Genomic DNA, 18378 nt, shown 5'->3' with positions numbered 1-18378 from the left:
AGGAGAAACTGCGCAAAGCAAGCAGTAGACCGGGGGGGGTCAAACTCATTCACAGAGAGGGCCAACATTAAAAACTGGGACTACGTCGAGGGCCAAACACGGTGCACATTTATGGAACAGGGTACACAAAGTGCAAAAAGATATGGAACATATTTAAGTCAACTGCAAACGGATTGCTGAGCAGTTTTAATTAAAATTTCTGAGCAGCAAAGTCGCTCAGTTGATCAGCAGAATGCTGTCGGGAACACAGCGATGTTTGTCAGTGTTTAGAAACGCGTAGTGACCAAAGTTTCCTTGCTGCATCAGAGTCTCCCACAGGCAGCTCTGCTTAGAAAGCTCTCACTGCATCACACATGTCCGTGATCACACGGCCCTGAAGCTGCAGGTTTAACAGTGAGATGCTTCGTTATGTCACACACAGTCCGGCTCACATCGTCCCAGAGATCTGTGCTGTGTTTCTCTTTGCTTTCCAAAAACTTTCATTTCATTCACATATTTAGATTCTTCCTCAAATGTATTTCCCTGTGGTTGTGCCATGCATTGATTTAATTACCAAAACCGGCGGGCCAGTTATGACAGACATATGATATTTTCTCGCGGGTCGGATATAATTGCCTTGAGTTTGACACCCGTGCAGTAAACACTGAAACGTGCACATAAATGAGATAAATAACGTAAGCGTTTAGTTTATTTAATAAAAGAGCAGGTGTTCAATGCAACACTGACACCACTGTTAGTACTCGGAGACGTGTTATATTAAAAAATGCACGCATAAAGTTGCATTCAAATTTATATGGCTCTCAAGGAAATACATAAAAAAAATATTTGGCTTTTATGGCTCTACCAGCCAAAAAGGTTCCTGACCCCTGCATTAGATCCTGTAACACAGGTTTCATGTAGAAAGTATAGTCATCAAAAGCCATTAAAATAAAGGTTATAATCCACAAAATTTTACCTTTTCACAGCAAGACATCTTTTTTGGACTGCGTTATCATCTGATCCAACAACAAAGTGAGACTTTATAAAAAAACGTAAAAGTAAAAGGCACCTTCTGCTCAAAGTGCCTGCCTTAAGCCGTCATCAAGATATTTACAAGGGACATACAGTGTGGTTTACTTTTCTACTTAATTTTACCATCACTCAAAAAAAGAGAGACATCCACAGGCAATTCAAAATGGATTAATATTGCCGTAAATGACATGTCAAATACCTGTTAGATAGTGTTATATTTATAGATATTGAATGGTATCTAAAAAGTCTGTCAAGTGCTTGGTTTGATTTTATTTACAAAGACGTGATATATTGTATTAGCAGTCACCACAGTCCTTGACGACCGGTCTTTTTTAGAAAAGTAATAACATGGCGTGCGGGTTCACAGTGTTAATACTGGTTTTACCTGGCACCACCAGGTAAGAACACACTAAAACACTGTAGCAGTAGATGGCCCTAACAGATTGTGCTGATCACAGACGGGACAAGCATACTCTCTAAAGTAAAAATTTTTAAATGCAGGATATATGAGGAAGAGAATTGACAGAAATGTAGATAATGTGAAATGTATGCAGCTGCATAGGGGCTCTAGATTTAGGAAAAATGCTTAAAATAATAGCAAATCTTTTTGGATACTTTTGTTTTTTTGGCATCATATATCTGTATTCTGGGGAATAATTTGTTACTAGATTTCCTTTCAAGATGGGATTGAAAAGATGATATAGATTCAGGGGCCCAAGCCTCTGGCTGTGGAAAATGTAAGCCGAAATATGCCTTTTTCAAAGTTTGTCAAAAGAAAAAAAACGTTTAGTTTTTGCTGTTATGAAAATAGAATCGACTCAACAGAACGATTCTCAAGTTTTTTAATATTATTGTCCACAAAATTATACTACAGCCATTCAACACTTGTTTAATCCTACTTTATGATAACTACAGTTGAAATAGTGTGACAAATGTGCAGATAATAGTGCCTTAGAAAGGTATATACAGTTGTAAAGTTATACTTATTTGTGTTGTAATTTAAAGCTGAAATCAAAGATGTTTCTGTTAATATGTCCATGTGGTTTACAATCTGTCTTAGTGGAGGATGGTAAAACACTAAAATTGGCCTGTGACTGGAAACACAATCCATATTTTTCTATTGATAAATGTTTTCTGGGTTTGCTGGCTTGCACAAACAAATGTTTGTGTTACCAGATTAATAACATTTTGCTCTGCTAGATGCAGCTTAATACTTACAACCAGGTGATGATTGGAAAAGCTCCGTATTTTATTCATGAGTTGACAACATATGGAAATCTACAGATTTCAGCTATTGATATGCTTTCTTTGATTTACTGATTTACTGTACATGTTTGGAACCTCTCTTGAAAACACAGATGCTCTTTAGTGAATCCATGATAAAAACAACAACAATTAAAAATTATAGTAAGAGAAACTTGGATAACTTACATGTACTGTAAACATTTAGAGCTTTCCATCTCTGTTCTTCTGTTTCAGCTCAACTTTATCTTGTTTGTGAACATCGTACGAGTGTTGGCCACTAAAATACGAGAGACAAACGCAGGGAGATACGACACCAGGAAACAGTACAGGTTTGCACTTAACTGACTCTTAAAACCAACGATGCAGATTCAGCTGTCAGCGTACACCGAGAACCTTTACAGTCAGCCAAAAGTTTGCATAGTGTTGTTTTCAACCATAACGGATAAGGATGGTGTTATTTTAGGTTTTTGTTAACAAATTAAATGAAAACACCAAAATCAACATTGGAAGTCGTAGCCTTTGTAAGGCTGTGAGGGGGAGGTGTGGTGTTGTCGGTGTGGTGTTGTCGGGGAGTGGGGACGGTGTTGTGACAAAACCTGAGCCTGCGGGGAGCCAACAGCACCGAGTAATATTAGCTGATTTCTTGTCTTTTGTTGCTGCTTGATGTAATGACAAATGCATGTGTAACGTTACAGCTGTTCATATTTACAACAGCTGTGTATAAGTGAATTGAACTGTATAACTGTGATGGCGCTAAATGGCAAAAATATAAAATCATTGTTATTTTAATTCCCGACCACGTTTTATCATTATTTGTTTTGTTTTCTCACCTACTCTCATTTATGCATACATGCAGAGCTCAAGAAAATTAGTGAATAACCACACAAACAGATTTACCCCAACCTTATTCATTACTACTACATGCCTAATCCCAACCCTAATTTTATTCATTACTACTACATGCCTAATCCCAACCCTAACTTTATTCATTACTACTACATGCCTAATCCCAACCCTAACTTTATTCATTACTACTACATGCCTAATCCAAACCCTAACCTTATTCATTACTACTACATGCCTAATCCCAACCCTAACTTTATTCATTACTACTACATGCCTAATCCCAACCCTAACCTTAACCCTTACGATTGCCCAACAAAATAGGAAAGTCCATACAATGTTACTGTGTAAACAAAAGTTTGTCTCCACAACACACACACACACACACACACACACACACACACACACACACACTGTTGCCTCCTCTACTGTATTCCAGATGCTGTATTTCAGATGTTGTATTGCAAGCAGCTGTGATTTGCTGTGATCGAATTGTTAGAAAAATAATGAAAATGTTTTTTTTTCTTGTTTGTACGTGCTGTGGAGACATGTGCACAAAGCAGCACACAATGCTCTGGGAATACGTGGAATTTTCAAAAGGACACAAAGCATTGACTACACCTCAACTAAAATTATATTACATCATTACAGAAAAAACTCAAACATCTGTCACTTTTTAATTTAGAAGTGTAAATAAGATGGATTCTAACTGAAGTCAGCAAAATACCAAAACAAGCTTTTATATGCTTTGGGAAATAGAGACCCAGAGTTAGTTTGCAGGATTTATAATGCAGGTTCCCCAAATACTAAACCTAAACAACAAGCTGAAAAAACATCCTGCACTTCTGTGTAGCAGTTGAATAGTTACAGGGCCAGAGGAGCAGACTGACATCTCTTAAATGTACACTCAAGGAAAAGTTACAGTATATCTCAAAAGTGAGTACACCCTTTAGATTTTTGCAAATATTCTGTTATATCCTTTCAGGGGATAACATTATCCTACTGAAACTTTGATATAACTTAAAGTAGTCAGTGTGCTGCTTGAATAACAGTATAGATTTATTGTCCTTTGAAAATTACTCAGTACACAGCTGTTAATGTCTAAACAGCTGGCAACAAAAGTGAGTACACCCCATAGTGAACATGTGTAAATTGTGCCCAAAGTGTCAATATTTTGTGTGACCACCATTGTTATCTAGCACTGCTTTAACCCTCCTGGGCATGGAATTCACCAGAGCTGCACAGGTTGCTTCTGGAATCTTCTTCCACTCCTCCACGACGACATCACGGAGCGCACGGATGTTGGACACCTTGCACTCCTCCACCTTCCTCTTGAGGATGCCCCACATGTGCTCAATTGGGTTTAGGTCTGGAGACATACTTGGCCAGTCCATCACCTTAACCTTCAGCTTCTTCAGCAAGGCCGTTGTCATCTTGGAGGTGTGTTTAGGGTCATTATCATGTTGGAAAACTGCCCTACGGCCCAGTTTCCGAAGAGAGGGGATCATGCTCTGCTGCAGGATGTCACAGTATATATTGGAATTCATGTGTCCCTCAATGAAATGCAGCTCCCCAGTGCCGGCAGCACTCATGCAGCCCCAGACCATGATGCTGCCACCACCATGCTTGACTGTAGGCAAAACACATTTGTCTTGGTACTCCTCACCAGGGTGCCGCCACACACGCCGGACACCATCTGACCCAAACAGGTTTATTTTGGTCTCATCAGACCACAGGACATGGTTCCAGTAACTCATGTTCTTGGATTCATTGTCTTCAGCAAACTGTTTGCGGGCTTTCTTATGCATCGGTTTCAGAAGGGGCTTCTGTCTGGGGCGACCGCCATACAAACCGATTTGATGCAGTGTGCGGCGTATGGTCTGGGCACTGACAGGCTGACATCCCACTTCTGCAACCTCTGCAGCAATGCTGGAAGCACTCGCACGTCTATTTTTGGAAACCAACCTCTGGATATGACGCTGAGCACGTGGACTCAACTTCTTTGGTCGACCCTGGCGAGGCCTGTTCCGAGTGGAACCTGTCCTGGAAAACCGCTGTATGATCTTAGCCACTGTGCTGCAACTCATTTTCATGGTGTTGGCAATCTTCTTATAGCCAAGGCCATCTTTGTGAAGCGCAATAATCCTTTTTTTCAGCCGCTCAGAGAGTTCCTTGCCATGAGGTGCCATGTTGTCCAGCATTCAGAGAGAATTGTGCCCAAAACACCAAATTTAACAGCCCTGCTTATCATTTACACCTGAATCCTTGTAACACTAATGAGTCACATGACACCAGGGCGGGAAAACAACATCATTGGGCACAATTAGGACATGTTCACTATGGGGTGTACTCACTTTTGTTGCCAGCTGTTTAGACATTAACAGCTGTGTACTGAGTAATTTTCAAAGGACAATAAATCTATACTGTTATTCAAGCAGCACACTGACTACTTTAAGTTATATCAAAGTTTCAGTAGGATAATGTTATCCCCTGAAAGGATATAACAGAATATTTGCAAAAATCTAAAGGGTGTACTCACTTTTGAGATATACTGTATGTTCCTGGACTCATTACAATCTGTGTGTGTGAGATTAGCAACAAAAAAACATCTAGGGTGTTAGAAGCTAATAACCCAGTAACCAATAATGTGATGGTGATTTATCTTCCTAAATGAAACATGGTTACAGAATTGTTAACAAAGTAGAAAAATTGCATTTTGCATATTTATGTTTTGCATTCACACATATGAAGCTGGCCAAATTATATACTTTTCTCAGCTACGCCATGACATGTCATGTCTGCATGTTCTCTGACGAAGTACCAGCTCCTTATCAAACTGCAAATATTCCAACCACATACATATTAAACCTGTATTAGAACCAGTATTATTTGCCAAGTGTTGTTGGTGTATGTTGGCAGATATGCCAAAGAGGGCAGTGCAGTAAATTGCAGATATGGGTTTTAAATTGAGTTTATTCCGGGTGTCAATGATGAACTCCTTTGTTTCGTGGGCAACACACTGTTGGTAGATTGTGGACGTAGTCTCTGTGACATCACCCATAGGTTTCTAAAGAGCCTTTGTGAAGCTTAAAGTGGTTGGCTGCGGCCTTTGTCATCTTGGTGGTGACGACTCCGGCTAATTCCTGGCTAATCCAAAAAGGGGCAAAGAGGTGGATCGTCGGTGGTGCTGAGGCGGGCCCGCCTAGAGACCTGTTACGGCACCCACTTGTTACTCAAAGAGGCCATGCAGTTAGATATGTATAACTTCAAGCCTTAATATAATTTAAACAGATGAGTTATATAAAAAATCACAAGAACGGGGAAATTAGCTAAAGAGACTAAAAACGTTTTTTGTGCCAGGATGTAAACATGTTTATTTCTGCTGTAAAGTATATGTATTTTAACTCGGGGGTCTTTGAGGATTAACTGGTTTTTGAGCGATCCTCGGGTGGTCATTTGAGGAACTGCAGTCTGGGCTCTTGGCTTGGTTTGACTTAGTCCCTGTCTTTGGGGAGGGTGAGTATGGCTGTTTGAGAATATTCAAAATATTTTGTAATGGAAGAGGTGATGATTTATGTAGAGTAGGACTCAGAACATGAGGTGTACAGTTCCCATTAAGGCTGACTTCCTGTCTGTCACTGAGACACTGTGGGTCCAGCGGATAAGGGGAGGTGGAGCATGGACATGGTGGAGTTTGCTGTTTATCAGATACCATTGAATAGCATTAAAGACAGAAGACCCTGGCACATACTGCCTTCAATTGAGGTCGTGTTTCATGTGTTCATGAGAAGAGTCCACATGAACACCCTCACAACCTTAATTGAAATCTTTCTGAAAGCTCCGAGGTCACGAGTTGTTACATGTTTGCTAACGTTGCCAAAAGTGACGGAGCCCTTGGAATTACATTTTTTGGAGCATAATGAGTTTATTGTAAATATCTTGCTTTCTTTGTAGTTGTATATGAGGGAAATATTGATATTCACAATTGTTAATTTGCTCCATTACGTTACCAACTTGCTAAATTGTGAGCATCGGTTATAAGCAAAATAGCCAAAAATATTGAAACTTGACCAGTGCATGAAAAACATTGTCTTTGCTATTATCTTACATATTTGGCTTATCATTATTAAATGGTTATTATTCTCAAATACTGATATTGGTATCGATGTGTGTGTGTGTGTTTTTTTGTCTCCATAGAAAACTGGCAAAATCCACCCTTGTATTAGTGCTGGTGTTTGGCATCCACTACATCATCTTTGTCGGGATGCCTCATACATTTGAGGGGCCGAGCTGGGAGACCCGCATGTACTGTGAGCTGTTCTTCAACTCCTTTCAGGTACTCGGCTCTTCAATTAACCCTGCAGTTGATATGTTTTGCGAAAATCTGCCCTGAACCTGAACTCACTACTTTTCCTTCATTAAGCACGAGCCAACTCAAGGTTTGTTCTTACATTCGCAGATTTCAAGTCATGCATCATTTAAAGCACTTTGGTAACACCTCAATGTCAGCATAGTAATAACTCCAACCACCAGCATAGATGTGCAGTTAATATATAATGAAAAAAATCAATAGGGATTTGGACAGTTGTTGTAATTTATAAATGTACAAAACATACAATCAAAATTCTCTCCTCAAAGCCACCAGATCCCAGTCAGACAACCCCGCTGATCGGCGTAAAACACGCCTCAAAATAAAAACTTTCATCAAAACCTTCTTTGTTAGTCTTTGCACAATCACTCACAACTCTGGCTTGAGAGTTTGAATAAATATAGAAGTAATCACATAAAATTGTCCCTGTTTGCTAACGTGCTTCCGATGCAATGTGAAAGGAGTCCAACGCCTGTTTTTAGCGGCTTTAAATTTCCCGCATATACGTGCTAACTTTGGTGGAAACAGTGTAAACATGTATCACAGGCTATGGTCTGTGTCTCACACTCTTGGCTGGCTCATTATCGTTTTAATTTCACAGTGGGTGACTATCAGTGTCTGAGTCAAGACTGCACTTCATTATTCTGTGAAGCAGCTTGATAGTGAGTTTGGTTCATGGTCATAATTCAGCTCTGCCTAAGTTTAAGTGAGCACTTTCAAATGTGAAAAATGTGTGTTAAAACATGTAACATTTACATCATCAACTGGAAACTTCCTGTTGAATGACACATAACAACAAGCCAACATACACATACAATCACATCAACATACAAAACATTTGCATTCTCAAGTATATATTTTGTTGGGAACTGCCCTGCTGCCTGAATAACTTTTCTCTCATCATATATAAAGAAATATTTATACTCAAAGTATTAACTGCTCACTGTAAATCAGTTTGTGGACGGGGATGGAACTTAAATCACATCAATTTTAGTTTTGATGTCTATTTAATGTGTGCTAGTTTAAATAAGTTATATCAAAGTAAAGGAGGCAAAAAGGGTTTTGAGGTTTTGGAGAGTTCCATGTATGCGCATCTGCCAACTAAAGCCAACAAATGACTTTGTATGTTAGCATTTGTGATGATGGCCAGAGACACTACAAAAGCAAACTGTAATGCAATTGTAAATAGTTCGAATAATTGGAATTTCATCCAAAAATGTAATTAAATTATGATTGCTTTCCAGAGCTACTTTGAATTCAATATCTGCCACTTTTACAGGGAATCAAAACTACATTTGGTGAGTCAGTTCCAAAGATTTTAATGAATTCAAACATTTATAAGCCAAATACTCAAACAGTTGGGAGCTCTAAAGCGAAAGAAGGAGGACCCACAACAGTGTAACGATACGATCAAGACAGAAGGGAGGTGGGACTCAATTGCACGACACAGAGGCAGATAAATGTTGAATGGAAATGGTCTTTACTGAAAACTTTGCAGTTACTATGGTACATGCATCAAGTATCAGTATCGAGGGTACAGACAAGGATCAGGCAAGGGCAGAATCGAGTCACGGAAACAAGGTCGAGGAAGCCGGGGAATCAAACGCTTGGGAAACGGGAAACAGGAAGACGGGACTAATGTTGGAACTCTTGACATCGAAGTACGAAGACGAACTGGCAACGAGAGACAAACAAAACAGACTCTATATACACACACCTCGAAGTGAGAGGGAACGAGACACAGGTGAGGACACTAACGAACAGATTGGGAACACCTGGGGGTAGGAAGTAGAAACAACAGAGAACAGGTAATTAACAAAATAAAACAGCAGTACAAACACAACACAAAACATCTAACGAACAGGCCGAGACCTAATAAACAGTGCCTTTGGGAGCTGATGCTCCTACAAACGTTACATGCAACCAGAAAAGGGAGCCTAAAGGAGAAGTCAAAATTGAGAACCACATCCACGATGGAACCCAGGCTCTATAATATATTATAAAAGTGTTGAAAAAATGTAAAAAACAACACAAGTAAGAGCACGGTTACCACAATGTATAACATTTGCAAAGATTTTAGGATGAAAATCCACATGCTAATTTTCACACCATCACTGCCAAATGTTGGGACTATAATGAATGCAGATAAAAGAACGAGCCCGACTCTGCTGTCAGCAGTATTTGTTTATTAATCTGATGTATTTTATCTAACACATGCAAAGCACCTAGAGATGGAACGGCATGTGCCTGAAAATATTATAATATATATATAAATATTATAAGTAATGCACCCACTGGCATTTGTGCAGATGTGGCCAGACTTAGACTGTAAACAAACAAAAAATATAAATTGGCTGGCAATTTCTGATTAATAGTGTAGGCATATTTGTCATGAAAAAAAGGATTTGTGTATTTTTTTTGTTAAAAGCAAAAACTCACTTGATTTTGTTAGATTATACTATAAACATGAAAAATAATTAGGCTGCCATTTTTCAACGGCCCTGAAATCCAAGATGGCCGCCACCGTAGCAAAACGCCCTAAATTTGACACTAAAATGAACTTAACATGAACATGAACTGCTTGGAATCACTCTCAACAAGACCCAAACCATTATGTTAGAGCATGCAGTACAAGCAAAGTGTCTGGGATATCAACATTGCCCTTGGTTTGTGTTCTTGAGGTCACCATAAGTTTTTTCAGTCTGTTGTTGGAGCTCTTGCTGTGACATACAACTTTGTCAGCCAAATACTCGGTCAGTTCTCCTTTAGTGCGGATATCTGATAAGAAGTCCTTCAGGAAAATATTTTGGATTAAAGTGTTGTCTTTCACGTGGTAATATGTTGACTTTCCCATGGTCCTCTTTGTCCTCATCTGTTCCTTGAGCGATGTTTTGATGTACCGGTCGAACACCAATCTGACCTCCTCATATTGTCACTGCTGTGTCTGCCACCTGCAAGGGTACTTTGATTGCTTGGTTATCAGATGGCTCACTTCCAGTTGCCTCATTTCTGTCAGCTTGAACCTGTTGTGTGTTACTGTCCAGCTTCTCAAGATGATGAAGTATTGATGCCTTATCGTATGCCAGCAGGAGTGATCCATCTGAAGCAAATAGTGATCGAGGCACCACACCAAAATCAGAAATTCCGATGCATTCGTTGAGATTCACCTCTGGTCGTCTTCTTGAAATAACAATGAACCGTGGCAACAGTCTTCGCTCTTCTTTGATTTTGACCACCTTGTCTCCCATTTGGATTTCTGTCATTGCATTGGCACTTTTGAAGGTACCCAGTTTTTTTTTGGTCATTTTGTCCCACACAGAAAGTTTACCTTCCGTTAGGCGTTCAGTGACAAAACCTTCAAACATCTGTTGCCCAATCTCATCACGCCGAACGATGCCGTTGGAATCAGTTTCATTCATAACCGCTTGGGTGAACAGGTTGTAGATCGCATCCTCATCAGTGGATTCAAATGGGTTTCCATGCTCGTGAAATACTGCACTGAGTTTGACAGCATTTTGTGTTATTCGGGAGAGCTTTCCCCATGTGAGCTCATGGTGCTGTGTTCTCTTCGCCTTGCTGCCAGTTAAGTACTTTTTCTCAAATTCATGTTGTAAGTTTGAGAGTTCAGGTGCAATAAAAAAGTACTTGTCCAGGGACTTTTCATTCTGTGTGATTCCGACTATGCCTCCAATAACGATTCTCTTGTTCAATCTCATGGATTGGGCCTATTGATGTGAATCCAGCAACACCTTTGGTGACGCAGAACTTCCAGTGCTCGATACATGTGTTTTCCATTGAGTATTTGTTTTTACGGTTGTAGGTGAGTAAAGTCCAAGTTCAAGAGTCACGACTGTCATAGATTCTGGTCCCATGGCATGTGTGGCAATAGCACGTGCTCTCATCAGACCTGTGAACAGGGTGTCATACTGTGTTGGTGGCAATCGTATTAGTAGTGGTACAATGGCAATGTTTATATTGGAACCAGATGGAGACAACAGAGAGTTGAAGGCCCCCCATGTTCCTGGAGAAGTAGAGCTTGATTTTACTTCTACTTCACTTTCTTTGAAGTCCAAACAGCCAATAATCCATGCAATATCCTTCTCTTTGTTTGGCTGTGAGCTGGACTTGCAGGAATTCAGTGTGCAAACACACTTTTTGTTTGTTGGTATTGGTTTGTCACACAATATTTCACATGGAACAGCCTCCTCTAATGTTTGAGACCTTGATGACCGATCGATATCAAGTGGTGTTGCTGGGGATTTGTCAGATGCAGTCTGATATACAGCGGTGGCAGTGCCATGCAGTGTGTTCATGCCACAAGGCGTGGATTCGAGAACATCTATGTTGTCCAGTGCAAACCAAACAAACATGTCATTAACCAACCAAGGTGGCCAATAAATTAACAATAATTAACTTGATATCCATTTCTAAAACTACTAAATGAAAGCCAGGCATTTAATCAGTATGACTTTTTGCATCTTCCTGTTAAACAATTTAAGAGATTGAACACTGTTTTGAACAGTAATTCAAGTATTTAATTTTATTTAGATCTGTTTGTTGGCTTGTTAATTATGTATTCTTTGTGAAAAATACATGTCTTTAAATAGGTAGATACTTGGTTTGTAATATAATACTGTTGGCTTGGTAATGCATGCAAAGGGAGAAGGTATAGCTTACATTGCGGGTGCGCGGTGGCCATTTTGGAATTTGGCATGTAGATCATTCATATAACATACATTTGATGATTCCATTAGATTCCTGGTCTCAGAAAACATATATTTAAACACTTCATTTGTAATTGTATCAAATGTATTCGCGAAGATATCGCATTATTATCTTGGATTTCATACCCTTAGAATGTTCAGAAGAAATGCCACCCTCATTTTTTTAAAGCTTATGATACCTTCTTACAAAATCAAGTGAGTTTTTGCTTTTAACAAAAAAATAATCAAATTTGCAAATATGCCTACACTAATAATGTTAGTGTTCCTTTCTTTTACGTAAAATATTTACTGAAAAATTAAGTCACATTTTATTCAGCAGGTGTGGAGCAACACACAGGGCCAGATTAACCTGCTGGGAGGCCCTGGTGCAAAAAATCATCTACTGACCTCTCGTCCCTCCTTCTGTCTTTTTACTGCCTTGCTGTGTGTTGATGAATTAAAAACATTCATTTAGGAATACATATTTAAGCACATTAATGAACTAATAAAGGACTTGAAGTAGATTTTGTGCCGCGGTGTCAACACTTATATGAGTGGGTTTTAAGCACTTCATGCTATGCACTTTAATCTATAGAAAGATGTATATCACTATTACTCCTAATAGAAACAGTGTTATTGATTGGTAAGTCTTGTAGTGAGGATGTGAAGTACATCACAGAGGTGGCTGTCAGTCTGCTCTTGTTCAGTGTCACAGGAGAATATGTTTACGCACATATGTATGTAGAGTCAATAAACTGATCATCTTTTTGGCATGGTGTCTCATCTGGGGAAATCTGCTGGTGGCAACTTGACATGATACTGACAGACAGTATGATCACTTTTGTGTGTGTGTGTACCGTGACACATACAGTATATCTGCTTGAATATCACGATAATAGAATTTGGTTTTCAGGTGCTACTCACAAAAGCAGCCTGGGCTGGACTTTTAGTTTATGTTACAGAAACATAAATCTATGCAGGGTTGATCTATCCATCTCTTCTTCTTCTTCTTCTTCTTCTTCTTCTTCTTCTTCTTCTTCCAGAACAGCAAGAGCCAAAGAGGTTACTATTTATTTTTTTCCATAAGATAAGCACTATTTGAGGCAAAGACATAGTTTGTGACCTGGAACATCCATATCATCTTTTCTTAATAGATAGGATAGTATATTGTTTGTAGTTTACTAAGATAAGACTGTATATGATATTTCTTCTCACTTTATCCCACTGAGATATGAGCTCACAATTTGTATGTCAATCTCTTCCTTTCAGGGTTTCTTTGTGTCCATTATCTATTGCTACTGCAACGGAGAGGTGAGTGGAAGTCCGAGCAAATTTAGTGTTCAAATAACATTTTATTTTATTTTCTAAATAATTGTAGCCATAAAAAAAATATGTAATTACACATAATTGAGGGTCTAAAGAAGTAAAAAAGGGACATTAGCTACTTTTCTAAATGTGATATAAAAAAAGAGCTGTCATGATATCAATCTCTCTCTGTCTCCACTATCTCGTACACTTTGTGTTAAGCGCTCTCAATTGGCAAAAAGAAAATCCATTTCTGCTAGTTTTATCTTCACAAAACATCCTCTGTTCATTATGCCCTTTCTCTTTCGTCTTTTTGGGATCCACATTGTATCCTGTTGCACTCCTTTTATCCTCCAGGACCTTTTGGAGATAGTTGCAATTCAAACAACTCAAAATTAAACAGATGTTTTTTTTGTTCCTGTCTGAGCTCAATAAAGCATAATTTTGTTATCAACACTGGACCATGTAATGTAAAATGGTCTCAGCCAACACTTGAAATGAACATCCTACTCTGCAGCTCCACGCTGTTAATGCATTGCTTTAGTCATCCAGCCCACACATAAAGGCTATAGTTTAAACTTACCATTTCATCAACCTGCTGATGCACAGGGGCTCGGCTCTCGAGGGACAAAGGGAGCATAGGGGTTGGGGTCTCGAGGGACAAAGGGAGCACAGGGGCTGGGGTCTCGAGGGACAAAGGGAGCACAGGGGCTGGGGTCTCGAGGGACAAAGGGAGCACAGGGGCTGGGGTCTCGAGGGAACAGCTGGGGAACAGCTGCGGTCTCGAGGGGCAGCTGGGGAACAGCTGGGGTCTCGAGGGGCAGCTGGGGAATGGCTGGGGCCTCGAGGTGCAGCTGGGGAACAGCTGGGGCCTCGAGTGGCAGCGGTCCTGTAGCAGCTGGAGCGGATGTAAGCGGAGGTCCGTCAGCAGCTGGAGCGGATGTAAGTGGAGGTCCAGCAACAGCTGGAGCGGATGTAAGTGGAGGTCCGGCAGCAGCTGGAGCGGATGTAAGCGGAGGTCCGGCAGCAGCTGGAGCGGATGTAAGCGGAGGTCCGGCAGCGGGAGTCTGCGGAGGTCCGGCAGTGGGAGTCTGCGGAGCGCCTCAACAGTTTATAACTGCAAATTTGTGGGTTGTTGTCGTAGTATGCGTTGTTGCGGTTGAGTTGTTGGTATTGCGTTTGTATTGGATCATTATGCAGCCAGCCAACTAGCGAAACTATTTGTATGCATGCCACATTTTCATGCCCTGCCCCAATGGCGCAGTTCGTAGAGTAGACATCCCTCATTCAAAGGCTTCCCGCAGCGGCCCAAATCCGACCCGTGGCAATTTGCTGCATGTCATTCCACTTCTCTCTATCCAATTTTAAACATAAGCATAAAAAAGCCTTAAAAAAAATTCCCAGCACTCTTCTCAATAACACAAACACAATCATCAATCTTTATTTTTAAATAGAACATGATATTCAGTCTTAGATGTGTGCATCAAATAATTTTCAAGGCAAAGATACTTTAAATCCACTGTAGCCTTGCACTTCGCCAGTAGAGGTCACTGTACCTGAAGCTTCAAGTAATTAACCCATTTTCGAAACAGTTGGCTGAAGTGGTTCAGTGCTTCACAAAAGCTTAATTTGCCCATCACTATCGGTTTGTACTGTCACGTTGTGGTGTAGGAGAGGACCCAAAAGCAGTTCAGCAGACGATATAACAAAAAGCGAGCCTTTAATATAACAAAAGCTGAATCCAAAGTACAAAAGTACAACCATACAAAGTAACAAAAACCAAACCGAGGAAGGCACGGGGAAGGCACGGGGAAGGCACGGGGAAGGCACGGGGAAGGCACGGGGAAGGCACGGGGTAACATTACTGACAAACCGAAAAGGAACAATGAGACAGACCAGGATATATACACACAGACACCAAACGAGGAAACAAGACACAGCTGGGGAGGAAGGCACAAACACAAGAGCATGATGAGTGGACACAGGAGGATCAGATTAACAATCACAGAGGGAAGAAAAAAACACAACAGGAAGTAAAACAAGACAAGACACAAGGGGAAGTGAACATTTCAAAATAAAACAGGAATCATGAAAACCAGAATGTGACAGTAATCATGTTTTGGTCAACTCTAATGTTCTTAACCGTAGCTACAACATGTAGAGGGCCAAGAGCAGGCAGAACTTGGCCAAAAGTGTGTGCAGGACCTATAATAATAATAATAATAATAATATAATAAGAACTTTTTTTTTTCTTTCAATAATTTTACTTAAGGATTTGTGTGAATATTTTGGGTGAAAGGCCAAGACAATAAACAATAAAACACATTTTACAGCCTGTTTTGCAAATGTTTACTAAAGGGGTGCTAATAATTATGGAGGGCACTGTATATATACATACATGCTTCAGAGGATGTAAAGCCATCAACAGCCAGAACACAAATATGCAAAGAACCACTGGAATGCCGACTCTGAGATACCAACCAATGTTCTCAACCTTTCAATAACAATGTAATCAAAAGCCGCACTAAGATCAAGCAGAACCAGAAGAGAGCATTCACAAATCAGATTTTCATCAGGATATCGTTTATAACTCTTACAAGGGCAGTTTCTGTGCTGTCTTGCTGTCGGAAACCTGATTGAACTTTCTCAGAAATATAATTATTGATTAAGACTTCCAACAACTGATTTGAGTGAGCTCGGATAGAAAGGGAAGCTTAGAAATTGGTCTGTAATTGCTACGGTAATATGTATCAGAAGCAGGTTTTTTGAGAAGTGGCTGGACATTGATGATTGAAAGCAATCAATCGGCTACACTATCCAGAACCTCTAATAATAATAATTTGGTGGGTATTATGTCCAATGGGCTTGATGATGGTGTCATATGTGAGATGGTTGAAAATTCATTCTTGGATACTAATTTCCATAAAATGAAAAAATAATAACTGGTTGGTGGTGATAAACTCTCGTATCTTTAACTCCACTGTTATAAGATTATAATAAAACATTCATATGCTCGTAGTGTACTGGCAGTTTTTTATTTCTTCCACAGTCTGTCTTCATACATTCTCTTTTCATACCACAGATTATTTCAGTGATCCAACAGATTATTTGGATTTAGATAAACTTTTTAGCAGAGTAACATTATTTAAGGCAGTTGTGCATTTAACATTAACATTAGTGTTTGAATGCAAAAGGATTTTCCAGACTTCACAAATAATGAGGAAAATCTTGAAGCACTAGTGTCCAAAGTATGACCCATGTTGAGGGAAATTAAAAGGCTCCATTATGTTTAGAAATTCTGTAGCAAAGCTGTCAGAAATATCATCAAAGTCACTGGCGAACAAAACGTTGTCATGACAGAGAACAACTGAGGAAAGAACTCTGACAGCTCAGGCAAACAACAGGGTATTTGATTCAGGAGGATGGTAAATAACTACACCAAAGACAGGCTTTATGCAGTACGTTTTTAGGACAAGGGCATCAAAACTGGAGACATTAGTCACATAGTCAAAAACATAACTCCAGTGGGAAGCTTTTGTTGTGTTTGCTAGAAGGCAATTACTTGATTATATATGTAAATAAAACTCTGCACTGTGAGCACTTTTCAATATAATTGTTGATATGTACAGCCTTTATTATTTCCCTCTTCACAGGTCCAGACAGAGATAAAGAAATCATGGACACGCTTGAACTTGGCGTTTGAGTGGGAGGGCCCTGTGGTCTGCGGCCGTTATCGTTATGGCTCCGTCGTTGTCGGCATCAACAACAACAGCACCAGTGGCTCCCACCTGGCAGGGACTGGCCTTTCCACACGCTCCAGCACGCTTGTTTCAAGCCGTGTTCATCGGACCACAGGTCCCGCCGTGATCAGCATGCACGCCACCCTCCCAGGATACGTGATCAGTAACTCAGACCCATCCATACCTGAAGAACCTGAGGACAGCGGTCCCAAGCAAGTGGACGATATCTCGCTCAAGGAACAATTGCCTGTTTCTATGACTAGTGCAACAGCAGAGGATGAGGAGGAAACACTGTAGCGGTCAAAACATGCAGCAGAGAAGCATGAAGTTTGTAGTGTAGTGGGTTTTATTGTAACCCAATCCATGTCATTCAAACTCTAAAGAGGGTATCAAAGGCAAACAAAACATTTGACTGTATGTACAAGAAATAAAAAAATGTCTTGTACCCCCATGAAAAAAAACATAAAATACATGGTTAAAAAAAAAAGAAAAAAACATAAATTCTGACCAATAGTTTGACACAGATCATGAACCGTAGAACATTTTTAGCCTTGGTGTTAGATGTTGTTGATCGTTGATGGAGATTGTTTGCATATTAATATATTTGTAGGAGTGTGAGGGTGAGAAGTGCAACAAGGTGAAATGCAACTCAACAAAAAAAAAAACACATCTAAAAGCGTTGGTAGTTTGACCTTCACACACAATTGTGTTTCATCTTCAGAAACTCTCAGGGGGGGGCGATGCTTTCTGTTGTCAATGACAGAAAACATGCTGCTGCATGAACTGTGATGGTCTCTCTTTAATGAAATGTCTTTCAGTGTTTCCAATGAAGTGCACTTTCCCTGCTTTTACCTTAAGTACCACAACTAAGGAAAGTGATAAACCACAGTAGATGAAAGGCACACAGAAACACTTGAGAAATATACATATAAATAATATAAACTGGGCCAACAGGTGGTAAGTAAAATGTTGATGGTTGATGTTTTTATTTATTTATAAAAATGTAGCAGCAGCATGAGAGCTGTAGAAGAAAACCCCTCTCCTGGAATGTGTAGACGTGATAAACTTTCATTCTTGAATGTTCACTGCTGGATGTCATTTTATCCACATGTTCCAAAGCTACATATACAATTTAATTTATAGCCATTTACAGGAGTTTCCA

General features: G+C 39.9%; 1 protein-coding gene across 3 annotated transcripts in view; it reads left to right on the top strand.

Moving 5' to 3' along the window:
* Positions 1-17938, top strand: part of pth2ra (parathyroid hormone 2 receptor a) — a 54718-nt gene extending 36780 nt beyond the window's left edge. The window contains exons 10-13 of one of the 3 annotated variants that reach the window (XM_029459862.1): positions 2491-2585; positions 7297-7435; positions 13441-13482; positions 17130-17938. In XM_029459862.1, coding sequence (XP_029315722.1) covers positions 2491-2585; positions 7297-7435; positions 13441-13482; positions 17130-17513 — 660 coding nt within the window. In that variant the 3' untranslated portion in view covers positions 17514-17938. Of the gene's footprint in view, positions 1-2490; positions 2586-7296; positions 7436-13440; positions 13483-13833; positions 13904-17129 lie in introns of those variants that run through there. The other 2 variants (XM_029459865.1, XM_029459863.1) reach the window with 2 other exon arrangements.
* The last annotated feature ends 440 nt before the right edge of the window (positions 17939-18378 follow it).

Source organism: Cottoperca gobio, chromosome 21 (genome assembly GCF_900634415.1).
Source record: "Cottoperca gobio chromosome 21, fCotGob3.1, whole genome shotgun sequence".
NCBI lineage: Eukaryota > Metazoa > Chordata > Actinopteri > Perciformes > Bovichtidae > Cottoperca > Cottoperca gobio.
Note: the sequence above shows the minus strand (reverse complement) of the source record. Positions and strands in the feature narration are given on the sequence as shown.